General features: G+C 39.3%; 1 protein-coding gene across 3 annotated transcripts in view; it reads left to right on the forward strand.

Annotated features, from left to right (window-relative positions):
- The window catches only part of ARHGAP42 (Rho GTPase activating protein 42), a 321,321-nt gene that overhangs the window by 284,497 nt on the left and 9,256 nt on the right, over positions 1 to 27,568 (forward strand). For all 3 annotated transcript variants that reach the window (XM_010595411.3, XM_003415595.4, XM_064288839.1), the window contains 10 exons: positions 8,825 to 8,887; positions 10,020 to 10,094; positions 10,798 to 10,882; positions 11,457 to 11,515; positions 14,477 to 14,582; positions 17,197 to 17,356; positions 19,896 to 20,040; positions 21,399 to 21,779; positions 22,159 to 22,315; positions 24,970 to 25,032. In XM_010595411.3, coding sequence (XP_010593713.1) covers positions 8,825 to 8,887; positions 10,020 to 10,094; positions 10,798 to 10,882; positions 11,457 to 11,515; positions 14,477 to 14,582; positions 17,197 to 17,356; positions 19,896 to 20,040; positions 21,399 to 21,779; positions 22,159 to 22,315; positions 24,970 to 25,032 — 1,294 coding nt within the window. The remainder of the gene's footprint in view (positions 1 to 8,824; positions 8,888 to 10,019; positions 10,095 to 10,797; positions 10,883 to 11,456; positions 11,516 to 14,476; positions 14,583 to 17,196; positions 17,357 to 19,895; positions 20,041 to 21,398; positions 21,780 to 22,158; positions 22,316 to 24,969; positions 25,033 to 27,568) is intronic.

A 27,568-nucleotide genomic window follows, 5' to 3' on the forward strand; every position in this document is an offset into this window, starting at 1 on the left:
TCTTTGCCATGTGACTTACCAGCCACCATTTTTCTAGTGATTTAATTGTCTCATAGGACATATCAGGAAGGCCCACAGTATTCCAGATACTGTTAACTTAAGAGCAGAAACAGGGCATGTTTTCTCCCTAGTGATGTGTCCAGAATTTTGTTTGTTGTTGTTACAGTTCAAAAGTATATTTCAATGGTGCCGAAGTGATCAGGCCTCTTTCTTGAGTCTTAGATAAGTCAAGCAAGCTCATCATGTTGAGTTTGGAGCAGGTCATATCTTTCTTTATGTTCAGCCTGTCTGCTGCTTTTCTGTATCTCATCCTGTTTTTGGTATCTTGTGACTCTTTTTATTTGACATTAGACTCCCCCCAATTCTTTCACAATTGCTATTTGAAACTAGTGCTGACCTTGATTCTTTTATCATCTTGATAAATGTTTCTTTATATCCTCTATAATTCAGATGAATTTTGCCAATCCTAAAATGTTCTTGCTGTCCTTCGGATATTCAATTTTGCTTGAAGTATGTGTGTGTGTGTGTCTGTTTGAACAGCTAAAGATGATACAGTTTAGGATGATGAAATATAAAATTCAGGTAGAAAATTCTTTGAATGCCATCCATTAGAAGGAGTCATAATGTCTGTGCTTTCACTGAGAACCTTGAAAGCTATGGACAGAGTACAAACTATCTGTTCTTAGGTGCTGTCAAGCCGATTTCTGCTCATAGCAACCCCATGTGACAGAGTAAAACTGCCCCAAAGGATTTTCTAGGATGTTTTTTTTTTAATCTTTATGGGAGCAGATTGCGAGGTCTTTCTCCCATGCAGCCAGAGCTTCTGGGTGGGTTTGAACCAGCAACCATTTGCTTAGCAGTTGAGTACTTCACCATTGTGCCACCAGGGCCCCTTAAGGGCCCTCTAAACCCATTGCTGTCGAGTGGACTCCAACTCATAGCAACCCTATAAGACAGGGTAGAACTGCCCCGTATGGTTTCCAAGGAGCAGCTGGAAGATTCGAAGTGCTTATTTGAAGCAACGGAGCTCTTAACCACTGTGCCACCAGTGGTTCTTTTCTTGAAGTTGGAAGACTTTGAGAATTAATTTATTTTTAGGATAGTAATGATTATCATCAGTATTAAACAGACGACATTTAGTTAAAATCAAAACTAAACTTTTTCTCAGGCTATACCAATGGGGATATTTTGTTAAAGAATAGCTCACTAATAGTTCTTCATCATTCTGCCATTTGAACTGGTTTTTCAAAGATACAAATTATCTTTCTTGGCCCAACTTTCTCGTGCCAAGACCTCCACCTTGTGACTAGTCATTAACGGGGGCAAAGGCAGCTAATGTTTCCCCTAAGCTTTCTTTCTCTAGATGTTCTCTCTTGGTACCCTGGGCCTTATCCTCATTCAAGCATTAACTTTCCCTGATGACCCTTCAGTTGTTCCCTTTACGGGCGATCTGGACCAAGTAAGAGTTGTGATATCACTTGATTAGGATGAACTGGAGTATCTCTGCCAAACATCCCAGCAAACCTTTAAGGTACAGCCTGGTGCTTAGCTCTGGCTCTGCCACGCAGTTCAGCTCAACAAGTATTCTGTTGTGCACCTACTTTATTCCAGGTACTGTGAATTAAATGGGTTTGGAGCAGAAGAAAATTTCTAAGTTTTCCAGCACTCTAAATTTCTGCCGCAATGTTTCAGTGACTTTTCCCTCATGTATGCCTGGGGAATGTATTTTCCCCAGCAATAAACCAATAAAATAAAATAAGGTCATTCCTCTTGTCACAAGCAATGGCCATCTGTCATGAATGTTTTTGAGCTTTATACTGTTGTTTAGATAGTTTAGTTCTGGAAGTTCTCAGACATCTCTAGATTATATCCTCCTTATTCACCCTGTCCTCCCCCAGGCCTTTGATCAAATACAGTTTTGTTTCCATCATAGAGAGACAGGAAGAGGGTCATAGCTCAAGTGCTCTTCAAGGGTAGCGCTAGAGAAAGAATAATATGGGCCAGGACTGTAGAAATGTAACTAACTGCTCTTCCTTCGGGGACATGGGAAAAGGTCCAGTGGGTATCATGAACACTGGTCAATGTTTAAAAAAAATTCCAGTTGCCATTAGTCAGTTCTGACTCATGGAGAACCCATACGTGTGTTCCATAGGGTTTTCAGTGGCTGATTTTATGGAAATAGATTGCCAAGCATTTCTTCCTAGGCCTCTCTAGGTGGACTTGAACCTCCAAACTTTGGTTGCACCAACCAGGGACTCCATCTAAATACTCATTGGTTTTTCTATTTCTTTCAAGCTATATATAGTTAGGGATTAGTTTTTTTGTCTGTGATAGGGGACCTTTTAATCTGAAATGGCAGATTAGAAAAGTGAATTATTGCTTTGTTTTGTCAAGCCTGAGAATGTACTGTAAGGCCAAGTAAATTACATCTGTAAGGACATGCTGAGTTTTTTAATTACTAGGAAGTTGAAGGTACAAGGACTTTTGCTTTGTTACCTGTATGTAAGACTATTCTTTTTCTTTTCCTCGTGGTTGTTTGAGTTCCGCTGAGATTAATAGCTTTTGTGCTGCTAAGCTGCATTATGGAAACATTATTTGCATCTCAGTGAAAGCTTTAGCCCTGAAGAGTTTCCTGAGGGGGGAAAAATAATGTTTAGATATACCTTTGACTGAATAAATTAAGTTCTTTAGGTTAATCTGGCTTCCGCTCTACCCCTGAAGGCCAAGCATCATTAATATTATAGGGTTTCAATTCCTGGAAATTTGGTAGTATCTGTCTTCTTGGTATCCCTGTGATCCTCCCTAAATTTGGGGGATCCAGGGCAGGGGCATGGACTGGGGAGAAGTTCACAAGTAGCTCCAATTAGACCATGAGCACTAACCCAGCAGAAGCAGTCAGAGAAAGTACTTGAGCAGGCCTGGTGCAAACCTGTAACTAAACTAGAAAGGCATGGATCAATAAGCGTTTTATTGGCTGCCTATTCTGGGCCAGTCCTTGAGCCCTGATTCTGCAATGCAGATTTCTCCTGTGTGAGATGGAGAGCTCCACTTTCTACTCTTGCAGCAGGAGTACCTTGACCTCTATTAAAGGAGAATTATAATACACTGTCAGCCTTTGTATAGATGTAATTTGATTTAGTAATAACCCTTTCTATTGACATTTCCTTTCAACATGAGGAGTTTCCAGTTTTTCTTTTTTCAAGCTGTGTTGTTGTTAAGTGCCCTAGAGTCCGCGTCAATTCATAGCAACCCCAAGTGACAGAGTAGAACTGCCCTATAGGATTTTCTTGGCTGTAATCTTTACGGAAGGAGTCCTGGTGGAGCAGTGGTTAAGCATTTGGCTGCTAGCCAAAAGATTGGTAGTTCAAACCAGTCAGTCTCTGCTTGGGAGAAAGATGTGGCAATCTGTTTGTGTAAATATTATTTAAAAAAAAAAAATTGCCATCGAGTCAATTCTGGCTCATAGCAACCCTGTATACAGTCTTGGAAACCGTGTGGAACAGTTCTCTGTCCTGTAGGGTGGCTATGAGTCAGGACTGACTTGACGGCACACAATAACAATCTTTGCAGAAGCAGATAGCCAGATTTTTCTTTCATGGAGCTGCTGAGTGGGTTGGAGCTGCTGAGTGGGTTCAAACCGCTGACCTTTTGGTTAGCAGCTGAGTGATTCACTGTTGCACCACCAGGGCTCCTTTGAAGCTATACCCAGCCCAGTGCCCTCGATAGAGAACCTATTTTAGTTGAACTCTCGTTAGCACTGACATATTCAGTATAGTAACCCCTTCATGGCTTTGGAAGATTGCTCGTTTTTCTTTTGTTTATTTATCTATTTTTATTGTACTTTAGGTGAAAGTTTACAGCTCAAGTTAATCTCTCATATAAAATTTTATACACATATTGTCATGTGACACTAGTCACAACCCCTACAATGTGACAGCACACTCCCCCTTTCCACCACGGGTTTCCCATGTTCATCCAACCAGCTCTTGTCCTCTCCTGCATTCTCATCCTGCCTCCAGGCAGAAGCTGCCTATTTGGTCTCATGTATCTGCTTGAACTAAGAAGCATACTCTTCATAAGTATTGTTTTATAGTCTAATGTTTGTCTGAAGAGTGGGCTTTGGGAATGGTTTTAGTTCTGGGTAAACATAGCATCCGGCGGCCATGGCTTCAGGGGTTCCTCCAGTCTCAGACCATTAAGTCTGGTCTTATGTGTATTTGAGTTCTGTTCCATACTTTTCTCCCACTCTGTCAGGGACTCTCTGTTGTGTTTCACTTGAATGTCTTCTTTGGTGAAGTGTCTGTTCATATCCTTTGCCCATTTTTTAATTATTTGTCTTTTTGTTGTTGTGGTATTGTAGTATCTTGTAGATTTTAAAGATTATACCGTTAGGGGGTTTTTGTGGCCAAAATTTTTTTCCCAGTCTGTAGGTTGTCTTTTTACTCTTTTGGTGAAGTCAGATTGCTCATTTTCTTTGCAAAAGTAGTTTGTCCCTGATTTGTCTCTGCAGGTTTCAGGAACACTATGCCTCATAACTGCATCTTACATAAAATTGCTGGGAGACAAAGAGTGTTGTATACAGCTTTCGTAAGCAGCGTTGTCCCCTTCTGCTCAGACCTCAGCAGAGACTGCTGGGTGCATGTCTTAGTTATCTAGTGCTGCCATAACAGAAATACCACAAGTGACTGGCTTTAACAAAGAGAAATTTATTCTCTCACAGAGAACGGCAGGCTACACACTGGCTCTTAGTATCTGTTGGGTAATGACACAGGCCACTTGCATTCACCTTTCATTGGTTAGAGCATATCACAGGATCCAGCCTGTCTTCAAGGGTGCTGAAAAATATAATCTTCCCGCAGGAAGGGGCAACAACTATGAGTGAACAGTAATCCCAGTCTACCACAGAGTTATTCACACCAATCTGTTCCATTGCAGTGAGAGGGCACGTTTGTTCATTGTGATTTATTGAAGTATAATGAGGGAGCATTTTTTAATATCCAACTTATTGCCGACTTTTCACTGGCTAGCTAGATTCACAGGGCCCGCTTAATTTATGCCTGATCTCTACTTAAAGAAACAGATCAAAATTCTAACCCAAAATATTTTTAAAATAAGTAATGTAATAGACCTCCTTTAAAGACAATGCTTCTGGCCAACAATCCAAGCCTCAGTGATATCAACTGTGCCCAAAGAATATCTCATTTATGAAATTTACATATGCAGATAGTTAAAGTCTCCACTAACCAATAGTGATGATGTTGGTGATAATGATAATTATAGCCAAAACTTCTGTATTACTTACTATGTACCTGGAAATCCTGGTGGTGTGGTGGTTAAGAGCTGTGGCTGCTAACAAAAAGGTCAGCAGTTCGAATCCACCAGGCACTCTTTGGAAACCCTGTGAGGCAGTTCTAATCTGTTCTATAGGGTCGCTATGAGTCAGAATCGACTCAACGGCCACAGGGGTTTTACTATGTACCAAGTAGTATTCTAGGAGATTTACAGATATTAACTCATTTTGTCTTTAAACAATCTCATAAAAAAGGTACTATTATCTTTATTTTATAGAAGAGGGATCTGAGGCACAGGGAGATTAACACAGTAACACAGCTAGTAAGTGGGAGAATAACTACTGTGTCTTTTATCTGGCTAGAACTAATGACTGGCTTCTTTTATCCTTTCTTCTTCTTCTGTTTTCCTTCATGTAACAGTGGACAGGAGCATAGGGGGAAGAAAACTAGCACTTACTTAAGCTTCTTCCATTGGTAGGTGCTCCTCAGCACTTCATGTGTTGTATTATTTCCCTTATTTTATAAATGAAGCAACTAGAGATCATAAAAGTTAGGAAGTGTACTCCCGTTCATACTAGAAGTTCTAGCAGTAAGTACTAGAGCTGGGACTGAACCCCGGATCTGCCTGGCTCTAAACAAAGTAGACACTAGTTCTGCACCATGGAACCTTCCTACACTCTTTTAGGCAATAGCAAAGGATTTTCAAAGGAAACAAAACAAAAATGCATGGTAACTTTTGCCAACACAATATATTCTGAGCCAGGGCTTCCAAGCAGTTCATTCCAATTCGAACCTCTGCTGAGAAGTTTGCATATTCCTAACAAACAAATTCAGGTAATGCCAGATTCCACCCCAGATATATGTTTAACAAAATCCCCAGGATTTGTTAAAGTGTAGATTCTGATTCAGTGTACCTGGGGTAGAATCCTTAGCATCCTCAGAAACTTGTTAGAAATGCAGATCTCAGCAGGGGTTGAAGCCAGAATGAACCGGCTGGAAGCCCTGTTCTGAACTCATTGAAAGTGTTGCAGTTACTCATGTGAAGAGGGCAAAGTACAGGATCCATGGGACACGTGAGACAGTGGCACCCATGGAATGATCAGGCAGTCAGACTGACTGACTGAAGATTTTATTCTTGGCAATGAACCAGTGATTTCAGCTTATTGCAATAAACTAGGGTGTCTCTGCCAAGTGTCCCAGTAAGCCTGCAAGATTACTCAAGACATAGCCTGGTTATTGGTGTTATTCTCAAAATGGATACTTAAGACAGAAATTCTGTTTTTATGTATTATAGCTTGCTATAGGGTTGCTATGAGTCAACTGACTTGAGGGGGATAGGTTTTGGTGTCTTCATCCATTTTGCCAAAGGCAAGTTGTATTGAAATTTTAAAAATGTAAATTGTTTTCTCCTTTTAATGAATCTTTTTTTCATTGAAAAACTGAACAATATGACCTCAAGAACCAAACATTGTAAATGTTAGGAACTTGTTCTAATTGATTCAAAAACTGTGCTAGTGTCTCGTTTTCTGGCTCAGCTTTGTTGTTGTTAAAAATGGAAATTAAGAATCAATTCCTCACCTCTTTATCCCCCGTTTCTCATACTTAATAAATGTTTTAAAGTATATGAGTATATAACCTTATACTTGGCATTTTGGCTTGTTGGAAACAGGTAATCACTTCTTGGTGTCCACTATTTTATTCTCTTATAAGACTAGTTCGGAAGTCCCTAGGTAGCACAAAAGGTTAAGTGCTCAACTACTAGCCAAAAAGTTGGTGGTTCGAACCCACCCAGAGGTGCCTTGGAATACAGGCCTGGTGATCTTCTTCCGAAAGGTCACGGCCTTGAAAACCCTATGGAGCAGTTCTACTATACACCCTTGGAATCGCCTTGAGTCAGAATCAACTCAATGACAATAGGAAGACTAGTTTATTCTCAATGACCACTATTTTATTTTTTATAAGACTGGGGGTATTCTCTAACAGGACGAGTTAGTATTTTCTAAAGCCAAAATGAATGAATTCTTCATTCTTGTGTGTTGAGTTCACCTAAAACATTCACTGAATTTTGTTTATTTGACCTAGGGCATTAGGAGCACAGAAGTAAATGAGCCAGTTCCTGTTGGTGGCAATACATGTTTTAGTTTTGACATTTTGTTATTTTTAAATCTATTGATTTTTTTTTTTTAATTTCAAAAGTACTAAATGTTTCTTTAAAAAAAAATACTGAACAATCCAAAGTCGAGTGAATAAAATGACAGTTTCTTCCTCCTGCCCTCTCCCTTCTTATGAACAGTTTACTTGGATCTTTTTAGAGTTTTTCTAAGCAGGTAGAAACATGAATACTCTTACATTTTTCCCCTTTAAGGAAGTGGGCCATGTTAACCTGCAGATTCCTTTTTTCAAATACAAATGCATAATAAATACCCTTCCATGTGAGTACCTCTAGTTTTTCAGGCCGTAGATTTCTCAGACCTTTCTCTTAGTTAATTGTTTCTATGGTTTTCTGTGTCTAGGATTTCTTCAGTTTTTAATCTGTTGCTGGCACCATTTCTTGATTTATTTCAGCCAAAATGTATTTATATTATTTTGTCTGTGCTTCTGTGTTGAATTCTATGAATGTGTTTAACCACCATCTTTAAATGGAAGCCAGTTTTAACTTTTTCATTGTTTGGATTGTGTTCCTTTATTATTATTTAGAACATTAAAAATATATCTCTGCTACATGTGATGAAAATTTTAAAATGTTCAAAACATCAATCATAGTACGAAAAAATTGAGCCTTTTCCTCTGGGTATCGTGTGGTATTTTTAAATTAAAGGCTTTCTCTTTAAACAAGTAATCTAATTTGATCTGACCCCAGAGTCTTAAAAAATATTAGAAAAGATTTAAAGAAAATCTAGTAAAACACAAAGAAAATAAATCTGTTTCATAATTTAAGATCTTTTGTGGATTTTTATTGAACTCACTGAGATGGTTTTGAATTATTTTGAATATGATTGCAAAATACAGTAGAAAGAGCTTAGACTCAAGACACCTGAGTTAGAATCCAGAGTCTAGTGCTTGGAGCAGAGCAAAGTGAAGTGTTCAGCAACCCAGTGAATCATCTTAAGATTGCAAAGTTTTCTGTCCACCTCTTGATGTTCTTTTGAGAATCCCCTAGGAGAGTATGTGAAAGGCTTCCTAATGTAATATTCAACACACAGTCAAAGTTTAGTATTACTACATTTCCTTCTGTTACCTGGAAAAACGTGTAGTTGGATAATACTAATTTTGGGGAAATGGATGAGATCGGTATAACATTCACCTTCTGTGATGGAGCTGTGCTTCTCAGTAAGCAGATTAATGTTATAACTTGGGTAGCTGTAATCCCTCCTCCCCTGCTTCCACCCCAAAATACAAATTCAGACTCTAGCAAAAGTATTTGATAAATTCAGGAACAACCACCATTCTGTTAAGTGATGATACAACAGAGCCAACTGAAGGGGGAATGTAGGATCAGCGTAAATACTTACGTGACTTTCTTTTATTTTCAGTGTACTTAAATGAAGCAGGGTTCAACTTTGTGAGAAAATGCATTCAAGCTGTGGAAACAAGAGGTTAGTGTTGTCTGACAGGTGTATCATTCCTGTGTTTTCAGCCTCAGTGTTATGCTCTGTATCTATAAAATGAGCATCTATTTAGCCATTAAGATGAGAGATTAATTTTAAGAATTATATAAGTTATGTAAATAGCTGTACTTTCAACCTCAATTGGCCAAAAATCATGCTGCATTCATCCTTATTGTTTTTTCATTATTTTTCCTAAAATAGCCTCACTTTACCTCTTATTGATAGATGTCTATTATTTATTATTTAATTTCTTTCAAGCATCAGGGAGTTGAGTAAGATTCCTAAGGAGTTTGTCCCTCTGCTCCTTTGTTTCTCTATATTATTTCCCTTAGTGATTTCGGCCACTCTCACAATTTCTGCACCTTCTCTCTAGTGACGACCTCTCTCCTAAAGCCCATTCCAGTTGCCTCCTAGATTCTTTCACTTCTGGGGAAACTTGTCTAGAGGAAGACTTGTATTTGGCTTTGGAGTTCTAATCTTCAAATCTTGGTGCTGTCATTTAGAAGTTTTGAGAAGTTAATCAGGTTCCTTAATTTTTTTGATTATGTTTCCTCACCTTTAAAATTAAAATATAAATGCTATCTATAGGACTTCTGTAAGGATTAAATGAAACAGTTTAGTTAAAGCACAGAGCCCAGTATCTCAGCAGTACTTGGTACTCAGTCAGTGATATTTGTAAGGAAGCCATTTCTCATTGAGGTTAGGAGCCTGGCTTAGGAGTCCAAGAGATCTGGTGGGATCCAGCCATCTTCACAAGCCCTTGGCAGAAATTTAGCTCCGCAAAGTTCAGTACCCAGGACTCGGTGACTCTGAAGAACTAGAAGATGAAGAAAACTGAACATTCCTCTTCTTTGATGCTTTTTTATATTCAAATAAATGAGAATAGGCAGGTATACTTTGGTACTTTGAAGACCTTCGAAGACTTTCAAATCACTGTTCAGTGTCTGATCTGAAAAATATATCTCTGATAGTTATTCCCCAGGTAAGTTGCTAAAGTTTGACTGCAAAATAGGATAAGTAGCTTTCAAATTCTGTGTTGGCATTTGTCTCAATTTTTAACATTCTGTACCTGGGAAGCTGTGTCTCAAGCCGTTTTCTTGTGATTTTTCCTTCCCATTAGGTATCACCATTTTAGGCCTCTACCGAATAGGAGGAGTGAACTCTAAAGTCCAGAAACTCATGAACACCACGTTTTGTAAGTTTTGAATGAAGCAGGTTACTTCATTAATCTTTTATAGATAACCCAAACTGTCAGTTTCTTTGAGATGTGGACTATTCTTTGTCCTTGGGTATTTCCAAGTAATATTTAAAATTAATGTTTGATATTTGTATTCCATTTTTGATGTTTCTATAGATGAACAATTGAAATTTGAGATGAGTGTTTTTTTTAATGTTAGATTTTGTCTCAAGTGTCTTTTCATTAGCTAGAGGTAAATATAGCATAGTATAATAAGAACATGGATGCTGGAGCCCTATTGCATGACTCGGAATCCCAGCTTGGCCACTGAAAAGCTTTGTGACCTTGGGTAATTTGCTCAACCTGTTTGTGCCTCACTCTCATTTATAAAATGGAGGTAACAATAGCGTCTGTGTCATTGAGAGTTCTGGTGATTGATTGTATCAGTCCATGTAAATGACTTAGAAGCATGCCTGACATATGTTAAAAATCAGCAACGATTTGTTTTGATAGACTATTATTCCCAAGACCTCTGTGAGATAAAATGTCAGAGTGAGCTTTGCACCAGCTGACACAAACAACAAACCTAGAGTTAGCTCTACTGGTGTTTTAAGAGATAAATGCCTTTCCCTTTTAACCCACATATGTTTACACCCACTTTGTTAATGACGTGAGTGATGTTTGAAATTCCACATTTTAAACTTGTTTTTATTCTTTCCAGCTCCAAAATCCCCTCCTGATATTGATATTGATATTGAACTATGGGACAATAAGACAATAACAAGTGGGCTGAAAAACTACCTCAGGTGAGAAAGTTCTCACTCACCTCCTTGGGCATAACCACATGATTTCATGAGGTTGGTGGGCACAAGCTTCACTCTTTAGCTGAGTTGGTTTACTTACAGCGAAATAGCACGAGGTGGTAACATTTATGTTTAGTATTCTGGGACTTGTACTTTGTGTTTCCAACAGTAACCTTAAAAGGTTCCAGTATTTTATGAATACTGAATAATATTTTGTTTCCTATTATTAACTTTGTACAGGCTTTTCATGTATTTCTTTAAAATAACTAATTGAATTTTAAGTTTTTTTTTTTCTTTAACTTTTTCCCCCTACAACTGAGAGGGGTTTATCCTTGTCATGCAGTAGTTTTCACAAAGAAAAAAAAGTAGCCTCTGAGCGTTCCCTTTTAATACAGCCATGGCAAGAAGTGCTAATGGCCGTTGGGTCTTTAAGGACTTTAAAGTGTTAGGCCTACCTGGAACCTCCTGACTGGGACTTTATCACACTACCTAATCACCTAGCTCTTAAACAAGACCTGAGTGTTCAAGAAACAAAAGGTATTAACGTTTTAAAATGTGCTGCCTTCCTCTGTTCCAGGTGTCTTGCTGAACCACTGATGACTTACAAGTTGCACAAAGATTTTATTGTTGCTGTTAGTAAGTACCCTTGCATTAGAAGCACTATAACTGATGTAGTTTCATGCTGTATTACTTAGACATAATACTTTAAACCAGGTAGTTAAGGTTTTTGTATATGTTGCTTGAGAAATTGCCAATCTGATAACTCCCAACGATATGGTTTATAAATGCCTAGATAAAACCAAAAAACGGAACCCGCTGTGATCCAGTCAATTCTGACTCATAGTGACACTATAGGACAGAGTAGAAGGGCTCCATAGGGTTTCCAAAGAGCGGCTGGTAGATTTGAACTGCTGACCTTTTGGTTAGCAGCCGAGCTCTTAACCACTGTGCTACCGAGGTTAAATAGCACATAACAAATTTCAGAATGAGGTAAAGTATCACTTAATAAGACCTTATGAGTCCTTCTCTCTTTCTGGAAATGAACTTTGTCATCAGCCCTGTGCTTCAGCTATTATAGGCAGCGTTCGCTTTACTAAATATGTATATTTTGGCAAAGTGGTCTGTAAAACAAAATTTTACAGCATTGAGGTGACTCTGACGTGAATAGAGAGTTCCAAGGAACTGTTCTAATTTCATTTTACTTGATTGACAAGTATCAGTTTCTTGAAAGAGTAAATCTGTGATTAAATAGACAAGACTACAAATATGTGCAGTCGCTTGTGCCACAAACATGTAAATGCTAGATTCTGTTTCTAAGTCTGGAGGGAAAAGTCAACTAGTTTGGCAGACAAGATGCACTTTCAACATTCTCTTTTCTCACACACTCACGTTTATTTATGATGATCACCTATTTATGTCATTTCTTTAGAGCTGTGAGTGCCATAATGTGATCCAAATAAACAAAAAAAAAAAACCAACCCCCCTGCCGTCGAGTCATTTCTGACTCAGGTGTGGCACAGTGGTTTAAGTGCTAGGCTGTTAGCCAAAAGATCGGCAGTCAGAACCCACCAGCTGTTCCCATGAGAGAAAGATGTGACAGTCTGCTTCTGTAAAAAATTACAGCCTTGGAAACCCTATGGGACAGTTCTGCTTTGTTCTATAGGGTCACTATGAGTGATCCAAATAAATGGGTTTAGTTAGAAATTGGGAAGAGGGGGAAGCAGTGATAAACACATGGCATGAGATGTTAGAAACACATACTTTAAAACATTGACACTAAATGCTAGCTCATCATCTGAGCCCATCAAACCAGCTTGCAACAATAGGAGTTGGCATTTCATTGTTAAGAAGTGTGAGGTATGACTGCGATAAGAGTATTTCCATAATCCACAAAAGAAATCAGTTATATTAGTTTATTGCCACACATTGTAATGTGACAGGAAATGTCTGCTGATAAGAGTATCAGATAAAGTTGGGTGACCTTGGTTTACAATCTAGTATACATGACTAACCACGTGGTCTTGTAAATACCTAGCTACTTACCTTTCTCCTTAAAGCTCTGTATTACACATTCTGTTCATTCTGTTCAAAGAAATCTCTTTGTAAGATGGGCAGGGCCTTAGAAAATACTATATAGCCTGACCTCTCATTTTGTGAACAAGAAAATCAGGACCCAGAGTGGGCAAGTGACTTGTCCAAAGACAGTAGTGAAGCCATGACAGTACCAAGACTATAAGCAAGCCTTTTGGACTTAAATGTTGTTTTATAACAGATGACATTTGAGCCACTTAGCTGTAATGGCTCCATTAACTGGTGTTTTGATACTGTGTAGCCACAAGATTTTTCTCCATTTACTTCCATGGCAAATGGTTATCATGTTATTCACTACTGTGATATTTAAAATGGTATCGTCTTACGTACAACAATTCAATCTTTTGCCTGGGTCACAGATGATCCCATTTTCTAAATCTTAATTAATTAAGGATTATTTGGTTTCAAGGGGCATAAATCCAGCTCATTAAAAATAAGGAGTTATTCAAAGACTAAGACGTGTCTCATAGAATTTCTTGGCAGTGGCTGGGTCAGGCCTTCCAAGCGCCTGGAACCAGGAACTGGAAAGCTGGTATCAAAGTTTCTCTCCCTGCTCATTTTGGAGGTCTCTCTTTGCTATTCTTTTCTGCTTATCTGCCTCATTCTTGTCTCTCTTTCCTGTCATATTTTCTCAGCTTTGGGCACATTTGGTCACGCCAGCCCTGGTTTTACCTTTTCAGTATCCAGCAGACAGATTAGAGTTTTGGTGTCTCCATTCTTAATCCTTGGAGACCTTGTGTTTGACCCAGGCTGATAAGGTTCTACTTGCCCCATATCCAAAGAAGAGCTGTACTTGGAAGAGATGGTAGTCCCATAATATAAATCTTTAGGGCTGGGGCCCTTTTGAGAGAAAAGGCTTGACAGGACAGGCAATAGCCCCAGAGTTTGTCAAACGTAGTAAGAGAATGTTAGATTCCTTGTTCTGAGAGATAGAAGTTTTCCCTAGCAGATGTCAGTGTCTTGGTTTTTTGCATGTCAGTCTAGACAGACATGTTTTAGATGATTTTTCACTTTTCAGATTTCCCCTTCTCAGAACCTCAAAGCCAAGTGTAGGCTTAAAATCTGCTGGGCCGATGTTTGCATAATAATGCTGACACCTCAGAAAAGTCACTCTTTGCCTTTGAATTTGTTAAATAAGGAGATGTGTGCCTGCTTCACAGGGTCAGTAGGAGATTTCAATGACATAATGCATATTACAGTGCCTGGCACATTAGCCACTCAGTAACAGTTCTACGATCACTCACATTTCTAAAGGTTTGATTGTGTGTACTCATCAAGCAGGTGGTGAGTTTGGTTTCATGTTCAGTGGTTAAAAGCACAGGCCTGGATTAACCATGGACAAATTTCTCAAGCCTTAGGGAATGATAGTGACGACACCTAGGACGTGCAACAGTGCTTATCAGGCATGAGTGATGGGAGCGGTCCTGGTGTTTAGATTACTACTGTTGACAATACATGTGAATAAAATTACAACTTTATCATTTGTAACCTTTTTTTATGTTACAGAATCTGATGACCAAAACTACCGTGTGGAAGCCGTCCATGCATTGGTGCACAAATTGCCAGAGAAAAACCGAGAGATGCTGGACATCTTGATAAAGCACCTGGTCAAGTAATTCTCTAATTTGCATTGTTTGTTTAACCACTTGTTCAACTGTTAAGGTTAAGCTTGCTTGTGTATTTTTAAAATGTATGATGATGCTGTACATTGCTATTGTAATTACAGTCCATTGAATATGCTTAAAAATAATGTGGCCTAACTCATTTTTAAAAGATATGTCTGTATGTATGTGTGCATACCTGTTCATTTTTATGATAGGCAAATAATTACACCCTTTGTAGCTTTTAAACGGAGATGTCAACTTGAAAATGTATGAAAGCACATAGTACTTTCCACATTCTTGTAGGTGCCTTGTAAGCAGTAAGTTCGAAGACCACTGCTTTATACTTTGAAAAGGGTCAGCAGATTCCCCAGGTCAGGCTACCACTCCAACATTAGTTCCTCTTCTGGATTCATAGTTTCTTTTGGTCTCTGAAGATTTTTTTTTTTCCCTGCTCTGTCTGTCTTTCAACCTATCAGTTGAGAGATTGGGAGAGACAAATACACACACTTGTCTATGCTTGCGTGCGCACGCACACACACAGGCATTTAATCCAGAAATTTGTTTGCCGTTATGCTTGAAACAGAAGTCCTAATTCAGACTTTAAACTTAAGTGTTCCCTTACAACCTCATTTACTGTTAAGGACATTTTTCATTTTAATGAATACCATGATTCACAATCAAATGCGATTAATCCTTCTTTCTTTGCTACTAGTAGTAATCCAGTTTGTGCTAATTTAAGCCATGCACTTTTGAAATAGTGCTACAAAAACATATTAATAAATTTCACCTTACTTGCAAATTTTGAGATAATACAAACCCCCCTTTCCTTGAATTAAAAAAGAAACCCACTAGCAATGGCATCATTTCAAGTGCATTGTTAATTGTTGCCCCGTGGTAGCAGCTCATTAGCCAGCCAACAAAGGTTCACCCACCTTGGTCTGGATTAGCGTTGAATTATAAGTTTTTGAACTGAGTGAACTTTTCATGACATTTAATAACGTTGTATTTATTGGGCATTATCTTGCTGACCGTCAAGCTAATGGGCCATATAAATATCACATAAAATGTTTTTGCTTAAATTTGCAGACGTTAGATGAAGACAAGTTTCAGCCTTAATGATAATGTGTGTAGGAATATCAGTGAAGAGTATCTGACCACTAAAGAAGGCATGAAATGCTTTTGTCTGTCCTCTTCCACTAATCCCAGCTCCTTTCTTGAGCCTTTAAACTGTGAAGCCCCATTGACAGAGCATCGGCTGTGAAATGTGTGTCCACATCACCAATAATCTGCTTATTAAACTGCTATCAACACTGTTGGTCCCTGGTAACCTTATATGGTTGAAGAAAAGAGAGTTTAAGATCTGTGACCTGGATTGGGGTTTCAGAGACTAAAGGGCTAATTCCAAATTTGCATTAATTAGTTCTGAGACATGGTGTAATTCATTGCTTCCTTTTTCTTCCTCGAAGAGAATCCTTTTCTTTGCCTTTAAAACAAAGGCCATCTGTGGTCTTTTCTCTGACTTTAATTTTAGTTATTTAAAAGTGTTATTCCGTAATTTTTTTTTTTTTTACATCACATTTTAGGGGGACTTGTCTATATATAAGTTTATATTGACACATAGTCAGATATATATAATCTTGTGTTGTGTTCTTTCCTAAAACTTGACATTCTAACAGTCTGATTCTACTTACTGTGTGATTCTGCTGGGAGTAGGATAAAAAGGCAATGGTTAAAATTAGAAGGTTGGTCAAACGGACCAGGTTTCCTCTTAAGAATGCATCCAATTTCCAGATGAAATTAGTTGAGTAGGCAAAGGCGTTCCTGGTAGATGCCAGGATTACCTTGCTCAGGTCAGTAATCACAAAGACTTTCCATTTTCAGTGGCAGTGATGCTATCACATCTCTTTTTCTTACCATGTTTCCTAGCACAGTGCTGGCACTAGGGAGGCACTCAAGGAAATTTTGGATGGATGGGTGGATGGGTGGATGGGTGGGACGGGATGGATGGGACGGGATGGATGGGATGGGATGGGACGGGATGGATGGATGGAAGCTTATGTTGACCACCAGCTCACGTGAGGCTAGGAGGAAACCCTTGACCTGATGTCAGGAGATCTGAATTGAAATAGCAGCCCTGTCCCTAATTTGCTGTGACCTTGAGTTTCTGGCTTTTTATCTGTAAAAGGAATAACTGACTTACTGAGAGGATTAAATGCAACACTATCTATGAAAATATCTGATAAGGAGATATTCAATAATATGTGTGGCAAATCTTAAAATACAGTCAACTTAGCCATCTGTTCTAATACAAGTGCAGTACCATAGAAAATACAAACAGCTGATAATCTTTCCAGGGTAATTGTACTTGATTTAAGAAAGAATTTTTACTCCAATAGATTAAATTTTGTCATCATGTTTTACTTAGGTTAATGTTAAGTTTTTATGTATTTTTAGGCCATATCCACTAATGCCAATTGGGAGTGACTCTAACTTACTCTTTAGGAAAATTAGCCTATATTGGCGTATTTTACATTTTCTTTATGTCACAGATTTGCTAGAAGAGAGTATTTCATAATTGCTAAACATTAAAGTTAAGATATTATTGTTGCTGTTTATTTGCAGAGTATCATTACATAGCCAACAGAATCTCATGACTGTCTCAAACCTTGGTGTCATATTTGGCCCAACTCTAATGAGAGCACAGGAAGAAACTGTGGCTGCCATGATGAATATTAAATTTCAGAATATAGTGGTTGAAATCCTGATTGAACACTATGAAAAGGTAGGCATGAAAATGGGAGAAATGTCAAATTTTGTATCTTGCTTTCAAAAAGGAATTTTGCATTTGTGCTATGGCTGCTATCCAAAGGGACAGCAGTTCGAATCCACCAGGCGCTCTTTGGAAACTCTACGGGGCAGTTCTACTCTGTCCTATAGGGTCGCTATAAGTCAGAATCGACTCAATGGCACTGGGTTGGGTATCATCTATGAGCTTTTTACATTGTGATCGCAGATTCCTATTGAATGTTAGCCTTTTAAGCTCTGTATAAATTACTTCTTTGTGAGAACTTTGATTTTTCTCGTTCCTTGTTTAGTTTTTAAGTGTTTCTCAAAATCTCCCAGGGAGATGGTTCCCTTTTTTTTCCTACATCATGTATATATTTCAAAGAGTTCTTCTTTGGCACTTATGTAGTCAGCTTACTGTTTACATTCACAGAAGACTTTAAAATCATTTTGTGGCTAAATCTATTTTAGCCTTCTCTCTCTCTTTTTTTTATTGTGCTTTAAATGAAAGTTTACAAATCAAGTCAGTCTCTCACATAAAAACTTACATACCACCTTGCTACATACTCCCAATTACTGTTCCCCTAATGAGACACCCCGCTCTCTCCCTCCACTCTCTCTTTTCGTGTCCATTTTGCCAGCTTCTAACCCCTCTACCCTCTCATCTCCCCTCCAGGCAGGAGATGCCAACATAGTCTCAAGTGTCCACCTGATCCAAGAAGCTCACTCCTCGCCACCATCCCAGTCCAATCCATGTCTGAAGAGTTGGCTTTGGGAATGGTTCCTGTCCTGGGCCAACAGAAGGTCTGGGGACCATGACCACCGGGGTCCTTCCAGTTTCAGTCAGACCATTAGTCTGGTCTTTTTATGAGAATTTGGGTCCCTCAGGGGTTCTCTGTTGTATTCCCTGTCAGGGCAGTCATTGATTGTAGCTGGGCACCATCTACTTCTGGTCTCAGGATGATGTAGTCTCTGGTTCATGTGGCCCTTTCTGTCTCTTGGGCTTGTAATTACATTGTGTCCTTGGTGTTCTTCATTCTCCTTTGATCCAGGTGGGTTGAGACCAATTAATGCATCTTAGATGGCTGCTTGCTAGCATTTAAGACCCCAGACGCCACTCTTCAGAGTAGGGTGCAGAATGTTTTCTTAATAGATTTTATTATGCCAGTTGACTTAGATGTCGCCTGAAATCATGGTCCCCAAACCCATGCCCTTGCTACACTGGCATTCAAAGCATTCAGTTTATTCTGGAAACTTCTTTGCTCTTGGTTTAGTCCAGTTGTGCTGACCTCCCCTGTATTGCGTGTTGTCTTTCCCTTCACCTAAAGTAATTCTTATCTACCAACTAATTAGTGAATACCCCTCTCCTACCCTTCAACCCTCCCTCCTCTCATAACCACAAAAGAATGTTTTCTTCTGAGTTTAAACTGTTTCTTAAGCTCTTATAATAGTGGTCTTATACAATATTTGTCCTTTTGCAACTAATTTCACTCAGCGTAATGCCTCCCATAAGCTTCTCTTTTTATGCCTCAAAAATTAAACTCTTAATTATATTGTACAGGTGATATTCTCAATAAAATAAATACAGTGAATGGAGTCTTGAGGTCCTCCCTATATCCATTCCCTAAGGGAAGTTTCTTTAAAAGAATAACTATGTGGTAGCTGTGGAAATGGGAAAGTGTGAAAGCCAGCCTGACTAGATTATTAATCGAATGTGGCCATTCAGGATCTGACCCTTTGTGATCCATTCATGTCTGATGTAGTTTCTCTGAGAGATTGACTCTCCTTTTCTCCTCACCTCTCTCCGGTCTATCCCTGGTGTCTGTAGAAGAGTGATTTTAGTGCCTGTTGAAGGTCGTTAGCTCTCTCTCAGCCTAAGAATACATGGCTGCTTACTGTAGCTGTGCTTAATCCTCTACCAGCAGCTTGTCACCTCTTTGACAGCTCAGAGCCAACTTCTGTGGGGAAGCGTCAGAGAAGGAGCCTTTTTCTTGCAGGTTATGTTCCTCAGAGCATGAAGGGGCAAAAAAGAGCACTGTAATAAAAAGAACCAATATGTTTTGACTTGGACATTTATTCATATTTGAAAGGTTTCCTTAAAATCATTGGGAAATCTTTTGAATTTCGCTGTTGCGGGGGATAGGGTAGAAGAATTAAAAAGAAATAAAACTCACTGTAAATGGAAAGGATCCCTGGTGGCACAGTGGTTAAGAGCTCAGCTGCTAACCAAAAGGTCGGTAGTTCAAACCCACCAGACTGCTTGGAAACCCTATGGTGCAGTTCTGCTCTGTCCTGTAGGGTTGCTATGAGTAGGAATAGACTGGATGGCAACAGGTTTGGATTTTTTTTTCGTAAATGGAAAAGGAAGTTATAATTGCTCTGGAATATTGATTTTTTTCTATGTCAGGTATCTCTTGCTGTGCTGCAGATTAAGTACCATCTAGTTTGAAGATTATTAATAACCTTCAAAGTTTATTTTAGGGTGATGATGGCAATTTCAGCCTTTGATTGACCTTATCCATTTTTCTTCTATGTAGATTTTTCATACTGCCCCAGACCCAAGCATTCCTCTTCCTCAGCCTCAGTCACGATCTGGATCCCGGAGGACACGTGCAATCTGCCTCTCTACGGGTTCTCGGAAGCCCAGAGGGAGGTATACGCCCTGCTTGGCTGAACCAGATAGTAAGTGTGCCTGGCTTTCGAGAGATGCTTTCTTCATTCTCTAATTCAGCCTCACCTCACCTTATTGGTAATTAGGTAGAAACAGAAAATGTTTCACTGATCCTGTCCCCACTCCCCTAACATTTATATATTCTTTGTCAGTATAGTTGCGAGCTTTCTTGGGCAAGCAAATTCATTATTGCTACAAAGGAAAAAAATAGTTTTCTTGGTACCCTTTTTTCTGCAGCCGTGATTAAGTACATCGGGTGCTACTTTATAGTAGGTTTTGTCCTGTTATCGAAGTGACAGAGAAGAAAGCAAGAGAAGGTCTGGCCGAAGCAGTCATTTTCTTGCCTTCTTTCACACTATGTTCTTAAAGTGTCATCTCTTGGGTATCAAAGGAAAAAATAAAATGTTACACCATGCATTATCACTAACTTATTATTCTTAGCCAAGCCCTGAGGTGATGTAGGTGGTAGCCTGAGCCCACGACATGTAATAAACTGACCATCCTCATTTTAAGCCCCACAAACCTCCAATTTCAACAAAAACAGCATGTACAAATTTTTAGTTTAGATACATTTGACAGCACACTTTATTAGTGCAGTTGCTCTAATTATTCTTATACTTTCAAGAACATTAAAAATAAACTCAGTTATGTAGCCAGTTTCTTAGTTGCTGTATTCTCAGTAGGACAAGGAAAAAAATGCTCTCTTTGAAAATTGTGAGCAGCTTTTAGTTTGCTACTGCCATTTAACAGTGACTTTTTTTTTTTTTTTGAATGGAGGGGGACTAGTGTGCACTGTAACTCAGGATCAACCAAGATCAGAAAAGTAAAAGAAGGGGATAATATGTCTTCAACATACCCCTTTCTGTTGATTCCTTTTTTGGGGGGCGGTGGGGGGAGGGAAGTGAAAATATATGCAGCTATACACCATTTCAACAATTTATATATGTGTACAACTCAGTAACATTGATAATATTCTTCAAATTGTGCAATCATCCATTCTCACCATCCTTCTCCAGATTGCTTTTCTTTTACTTCTGCATCCTGTTTCAGAAGGAAATTTTGGCCAGAATCCAAGTCATTCCACTAATGCTTCAAGAAGTAAAGCTATTGCATAGGGGCAGGGTGCATATAAAAATCTTCCTAGATTAGTATTGGAAAAAAAAAGTGCATTTACCAAGTCCAAATGCATATTTAAAGCCTCTCTCCAGTACTGAGGACACTTCTCCATAGCAGATAAAGACCTGTCACTTCACCGGGTCATATGGTCAGAGAGGACATGGCGAGTTGGAAAAACTGAAGGTTTCGGTGGTGCGGTTATCAACAGATAGCGCCTGTTGCTTTTCTCTCTCCCTCCCCTACTCTTCCTCAGGTGACTCCTATAGCAGCAGCCCTGATAGTACACCTATGGGTAGCATTGAATCACTCTCCTCTCACTCATCTGAACAAAACAGTACTCCGAAGTCTGCTTCCTGCCAGACCCGGGAGAAATCTGGTGGGATCCCCTGGATTGCAACCCCATCATCTGCCAGTGGACAGAAAAGCCTTGGTCTCTGGACAACTAGTCCTGAATCGAGTTCTAGAGAAGATGCAACCAAAACGGATGCGGAATCAGACTGCCAGAGCGTAGCCTCGGTCACTAGCCCGGGGGACGTTTCCCCACCAATAGACCTGGTCAAGAAGGGGCCCTATGGGCTATCGGGGCTGAAAAGATCCTCAGCTTCCTCCCTCAGATCCATCTCTGCACCTGAAGGTAAGCCGGCATGGAACTTGTGCAAGATATTATTGTCTCGGTGTCACTGGCTTGATTATTCAGCATGATTAAGCAGGAAAAAAGTTAAATGGTGAAGGAACTATTGATGCTTATCTGCTTTGTTCCCAGCTTGGATTTCTAAAACTCCTGTGCACTGTGACTTTTTACCTGGATCTTTCCATCTCTGTTAGGTGATGTCTTTGTAATTATTGTAGATTGTGATCTCCTTGAGTGATGGGCTGCTGTGTTCAAAGAACATTCTGTACCTTCCCATTTGGGCTTGAAGAAAAATGCTTCCTTTTGTTATGCACATGTACTGTGTTATTGCCTTTATTTTGTCTAATAGCACTTTGCCTGTTTTCTTGGGCTTTCTTTTTAGGAAACAAGAGCTACAGTGGCTCCATTCAAAGCTTAACTTCCATAGGCTCCAAAGAGACGCCCAAAGCCCCACCAAACCCAGACCTGCCTCCAAAAATGTGCAGGAGGTTAAGGTTAGACACCGCCTCGAGCAATGGCTATCAGCGACCTGGCTCGGTGTAAGTGTGGAAGTGTTTGTCATTGCTTGTGTCTCCCGGGATACAGAGGGGTTTAGGGTGTTCACAAGGGCCCTTGGCCATCCCACAGCTGAATGTCTCATCTGTAGGTCCCACTTCTGTAGGGCCCTGTCCCATTCTAAACAATGATGCGAAAATTAGAATAGGCTTAACAAAAAAAAAAACAAAACCAAACCCACTGCCGTTGAGTCTATTCTGACTCAGAGCGACCCTATAGGAAAGAATAGAACTGCCCCATAGAGTTTCCAAGGAACGCTTGGTGGATTCAAACTGCCGACCTCTTGATTAGCAGCTGTAGCACTTAACCACTACACCACCAGGGTTTCCAGAGTAGGCTGAGGATATATAAATAATCTCATGTAAGGACTTTCCTCAGATGCAGAGCTATGGCTCAATTTAAGGACATAATCATAAATGTATAATAGAGTAGCTGTGGACTTTGAAATTAGGAGGCTTCCTATAAAAGCTGAACATCCATTTCTCGACTAAAGAGACCACCGTGTGGTGCCTGTCAGCGAAGCCCAGAGCCCACCTCTCCTCTTGACCTAGCCTAATCAGCCACAGATTGTTAAAAAGACAACCACTCTCTAGCTTGTGCGGATTAGTTTTCTCCCCTCCCCATCACACATCTCCCCTACCTGAGTACTCACTGATTTAAGCAGGCTTATAGAGAACAAGGAAACCCTGGTAGCGTAGTGGTTAAGTGCCATGGCTGCTAACCAAAGGGTCGGCAGTTCGAATCTGCCAGGCACTCCTTGGAAACTCTATGAGGAAGTTCCACTCTGTCCTATAGAGCCGCTATGAGTCGGAATCGACTCGAAGGCACTGGGTTTGGGTTTATAGAGAACAAGGAACCCTGGTGGTACAGTGGTTAAGAACTCAGCTGCTAACCAAAAAGGTTGGCAGCTCAAATACACCAGTCGCCCCGTGGGCAGTTCTACTTTCTCCTATAGTCGCTATGAGTCGAAATTGACTCATTGGCAATGGGTTTGGTTTGGTTTAGAAAGTTTAGATAGCCAGTCCACATATCCTCAGTTAATAAGTACAACAGTCGAGTTTCCAACCGAAGGATCTCTAACTTGGATTCCGTGTTTTTCCTGTTGTCTCATGCTCGTTTTGAGTATGATGATACCCTTGACATTTTAATTATTCATTGAAAGTCCAGTAATGCATTTTATGAAGCCTGTTTCCGTAAGAACGGTATCTTAAATTCATTCGTTCATCCTTTTCTTTGACAAGAACTTTCGGTTTCAGAGTGTGTTCAACAAAGCTTATGTCTCTTGGTCAGACATCAAGCTATGGTGGTGTAGACAAATACATTTGTAAATCTGCTCCCTTGTGTGTGTAGTTCTAGCCATTAAGGGAAATTAAATTTTGATCCACTGTATCAGGGAAGAATGGAAGAATTTAAACGCCTTCATTTGTTTGGGAAAGAGAATAGGTTCTTCTTTTTTGTTATTGTGCTAATAGTTAAAGTAGAAATTAAAACGAGGGCATGTATGTTCTGTGTTGTTGTTATTAGATGCCATCCAGTCAATTTTCGACTCATAGCGACCCCATGTGACAGAGTAGAACTGCCACATAGGGTTTCCTAGGCTGTAATCTTTACAGTGGAGCCCCGGTGGCACAGTGATTAAGCGTTTGGCTGCTAATCAGAAGATCGCAGTTCAAATCCACCAGCCACTTCTTGGAAACTCTATGCAGCAGCTCTACCCTGTCCTATAGGGTCGCAATCTGTTGTCATCGACTTGAAGGCAATGGGTTTTGTTTTTTTTTTTATGCTCATCTTTACAGTAGCAGACCGTCAGTTCTTTCTCCCATGGAACGACTGGGTGGGTTCAAACCACGGACCTTTAGGTTGGCAGCCAAGCGCTTAACCATTATACCACTAGGTCTCCCTAGATGTTCTATAATAGGTGGAAAATGATCTTTGAGATTTTCAAATGGCTTAGCTTTCCCTGGGAAAAAAAGTTTGGCTGTTAAAGAAATGATATTTTTAAGTCTAGGTTAAAACATCATTCAAGGAATTCGGTACTCTCTTCTAGTAAATATAGGAACTTTTCTAAATGGCCCAGGGTACCTTGGTTTTAATTCTGTTCACTCTGTACCCGATAGTTCTCACTTTTCTAATAGAACGTGCCCTTTTCCCTCCATGATTTGAAACAAGATTTGAATTCATGGATTCATTTATTGACCATATTTTCAGAGTCCCTCCTTTCTATTATAGAACTATGTTGAAATGTAAAAATGCATGGAATAGTTTTAGCATTAGTTTCTTCTCCACTCTAGCTCTCAGAGTGAAGACAATTCTTTGTCATTTTGTGTTTGAGTTTTTGATTCTTCCCTTGTGGCTCTGCAGAACTCAGTAGCATGCTGCTGGTAGCGAAGTAGGGAAAAAATGTTCCTTTTCCTACTCCCATGGGATGGTAACTCCAGGTTCGTTACAGTCTGATACCGTGTCAGCTGAAAACTGGTGTTAAAAATCTTTTCCGCATAAAACTTAAAACGATTAAAATTCAGGTCAAATTTTGGTGACGGTTTTTGTTTTGTTTAGCTGATGACACTGCCTTTCATTTTGATCTGACTAATTTCCTGACTGATTTAATGAAACTTGCATTTTTAAAATTATTTTTCAGAGTGGCAGCAAAAGCCCAGCTGTTTGAAAATGTTGGTTCAGTTAAGCCAGTTTCTTCTGGGCGGTAAGTCCTTAACACTCTTAAATGAATTAAAAAACAAAACAAAACTGACATTGTTGACTTGACATGACAAGTTGTCCTTGACAGCTGTGCCCCTCAGTTATACAGATGGCCAGATACACATACCCTGACCCTTTACGTGTTCCTTTCTGGGGAGAAGATCATGTCTGTACACCGTATTTCATTTCTCAGATCGGTACAGTGACGCCTCCTTTGCAAAAACCTTCACAGAACAAGGGTTCTAAACAAACAGGTTTTCTAAAAGTCAGAAGTTGACATAACCCTTTGCACACCAGAGGCTCATTTTATGGCAATCACTTTGTGGAAATTTTTCAAAAATGTATTTTTGACTTTAAAAAGTCACTTAGTTTTTTTTTTTTTCCTTCTTCTTGAAGAATCTTCATGAATATCAGTTGCAAAATGTTACCATTCTTAAGGACAACTGAAGTGTGGTGGAGCTAACTGCCCTAGGTGGCTCTGTGTTTGGAGTACAGTACTCCATTCACTGGTTCCTGATTTTTCTTCTGCTCCATTCTTAAAAAGTTATGAGTTGTTACATCATGCTGCTATTCTTGTGTTTCCTTCCAAAGTTCCTGCTTTTGTCTTCTTACGGCCCAAATAGATTCTTCTAATCTGTGCAGGGCTTTGATTTTTAATTTGAATATGTCTAAAATAATGGAATTTCCTAAGGGCAGCAGTTTTCTGTCTTTTTTTCTTTATTATTATTAATTATTTGCCTTCAGCAACCAGCAGTACATTGGTGGCAGATAGGAGGTATTCAGTAAATGCTTATTGTTGAAAGAGCGTATAAATGAGAGAACAAACCTTGATTTTGCATTTGAATGTAATGAGGCATTTTTGAGCTTTATGTCTAGATCGTTAAGGCTATGAAGCAAAGGAACCACAGATAATTGAAGCATTGCTATATAGTTCTTTTAAAAAAAAATTGTGCAATCCTGTTATCTTTTATGGAAACCCTGGTGGTGTAGTGGTTAAGTGCTATGGCTACTAACCAAGAGGTCGGCAGTTCGAATCTGCCAGGTGTTTCTTGGGAACTCTATGGGGCAATTCCACTCTACCCTATAGTGTCACTATGAGTTGTCGACTCGACGGCAGTGGGGTTTTTTTTATTATTTTTTATAAACCTTATGAAAGTATGTGGATTTACTCTGCAAGCCTTTATTAAGGACCTCTTGGCCCACTACTAGGGATAATGATGACCTTCAGACTCCTTCTGGTTTTGTCCAAAGCCTAGTCAGGGACCTCGTGTGTTAGTTGTTACGTCGATATCTTACTAGCACAGAGGTCAATGACTTGTTTATATAACAGATCCCAGAGCACTTGCATATACCTTACCTCTCTACCTTTAACGTCTTCTATTTTATCAAGTAATGGAAAAATTAGGCACCCTGCATGTCAGAGCAAACATCATTTCTGAGATTCTGTCATCATTTTTAAATCTTAGTGTAAGGGATTTAACCTTATTATTAAGGAGCCCTGGTGGCACAGTGGTTAAGCGTTTGGCTGCTAACCAAAAGTTTGGTGGTTTGAACCCACCCGGTGACTCTGCAGGAGAAAGAACTGGTGATCTGATACCATAAAGATTAAAAACCAAAACCAAACACATTGCTGTTGAGTCAATTCTGACTCATAGTACAGCCTAGAAAACCCTATGAGGCAGTTCTACAATGTCACATGGGGTCGTTATGAGTTGACAGTTGACTCATCAGCACCTAACGACAGCAGCATTTCTGGGAAATTATTTGTCCGTTGTTCTGGATGGTTGAATTTCTCCACTAGATGGAGCCCTTTTATTAGGAAGCTCTAATCTTTTTTTTTTTTTTTTAATCTTACTCTGAATTAAGAACTCAAGTACTGTAATCAAAAAGGTAATCCCACAGAGCTTTAAAAAAAAAATTTATTAATGAAGTAAATCCAAAAACTGTCATGTAACACACACTCAGATGTTCAACAAGCAACCTACACATTTTTAATATGCTTTTACATTCTTAATACCCTAAATCAGCTTCTCATGGGCTGTCAGCATCAATGTAGAGCTCATTCAGTGGTACATCGAGGGTTATACTCTTTCTCTGTTAGCCAGCCCACAACACTGTCAGAACTTGTCCGTGGGACAGGCACAGAGGAACATGAATGGACTTCAGGGTAAGACAAACTCACATTCAGATTCTTGTTCTACCACTTCCTAGTTGTATAACCTTGGAGTTACATTTTGTAATTCTGTTTTCTTTATAAAATGGAGGTTGTAATTCTGTTCTTGCCAGATTACTGTGTGTATCCATAATATTGTATTTGAAGTACACAAATAATGTATTTAAATGGAGCCACTGAGCAATGAGATGAACCTTAACAAAAAATTCAAGTGGCTGTTTCCAGGAGGTTGTGAAGGAAAGACAATAGTCAGCCATTTAGGGTGGAATTGGTAAGATGAAGAAGACCTTAATTAGGACAGTGATAAAAGAATGAGAAATTATAAGGAGATCTTTATGGATATGATCTCTACAATAATAATAACAAC

The sequence above is a fragment of the Loxodonta africana genome, chromosome 7 (assembly GCF_030014295.1).
Source record: "Loxodonta africana isolate mLoxAfr1 chromosome 7, mLoxAfr1.hap2, whole genome shotgun sequence".
Classification (NCBI taxonomy): domain Eukaryota; kingdom Metazoa; phylum Chordata; class Mammalia; order Proboscidea; family Elephantidae; genus Loxodonta; species Loxodonta africana.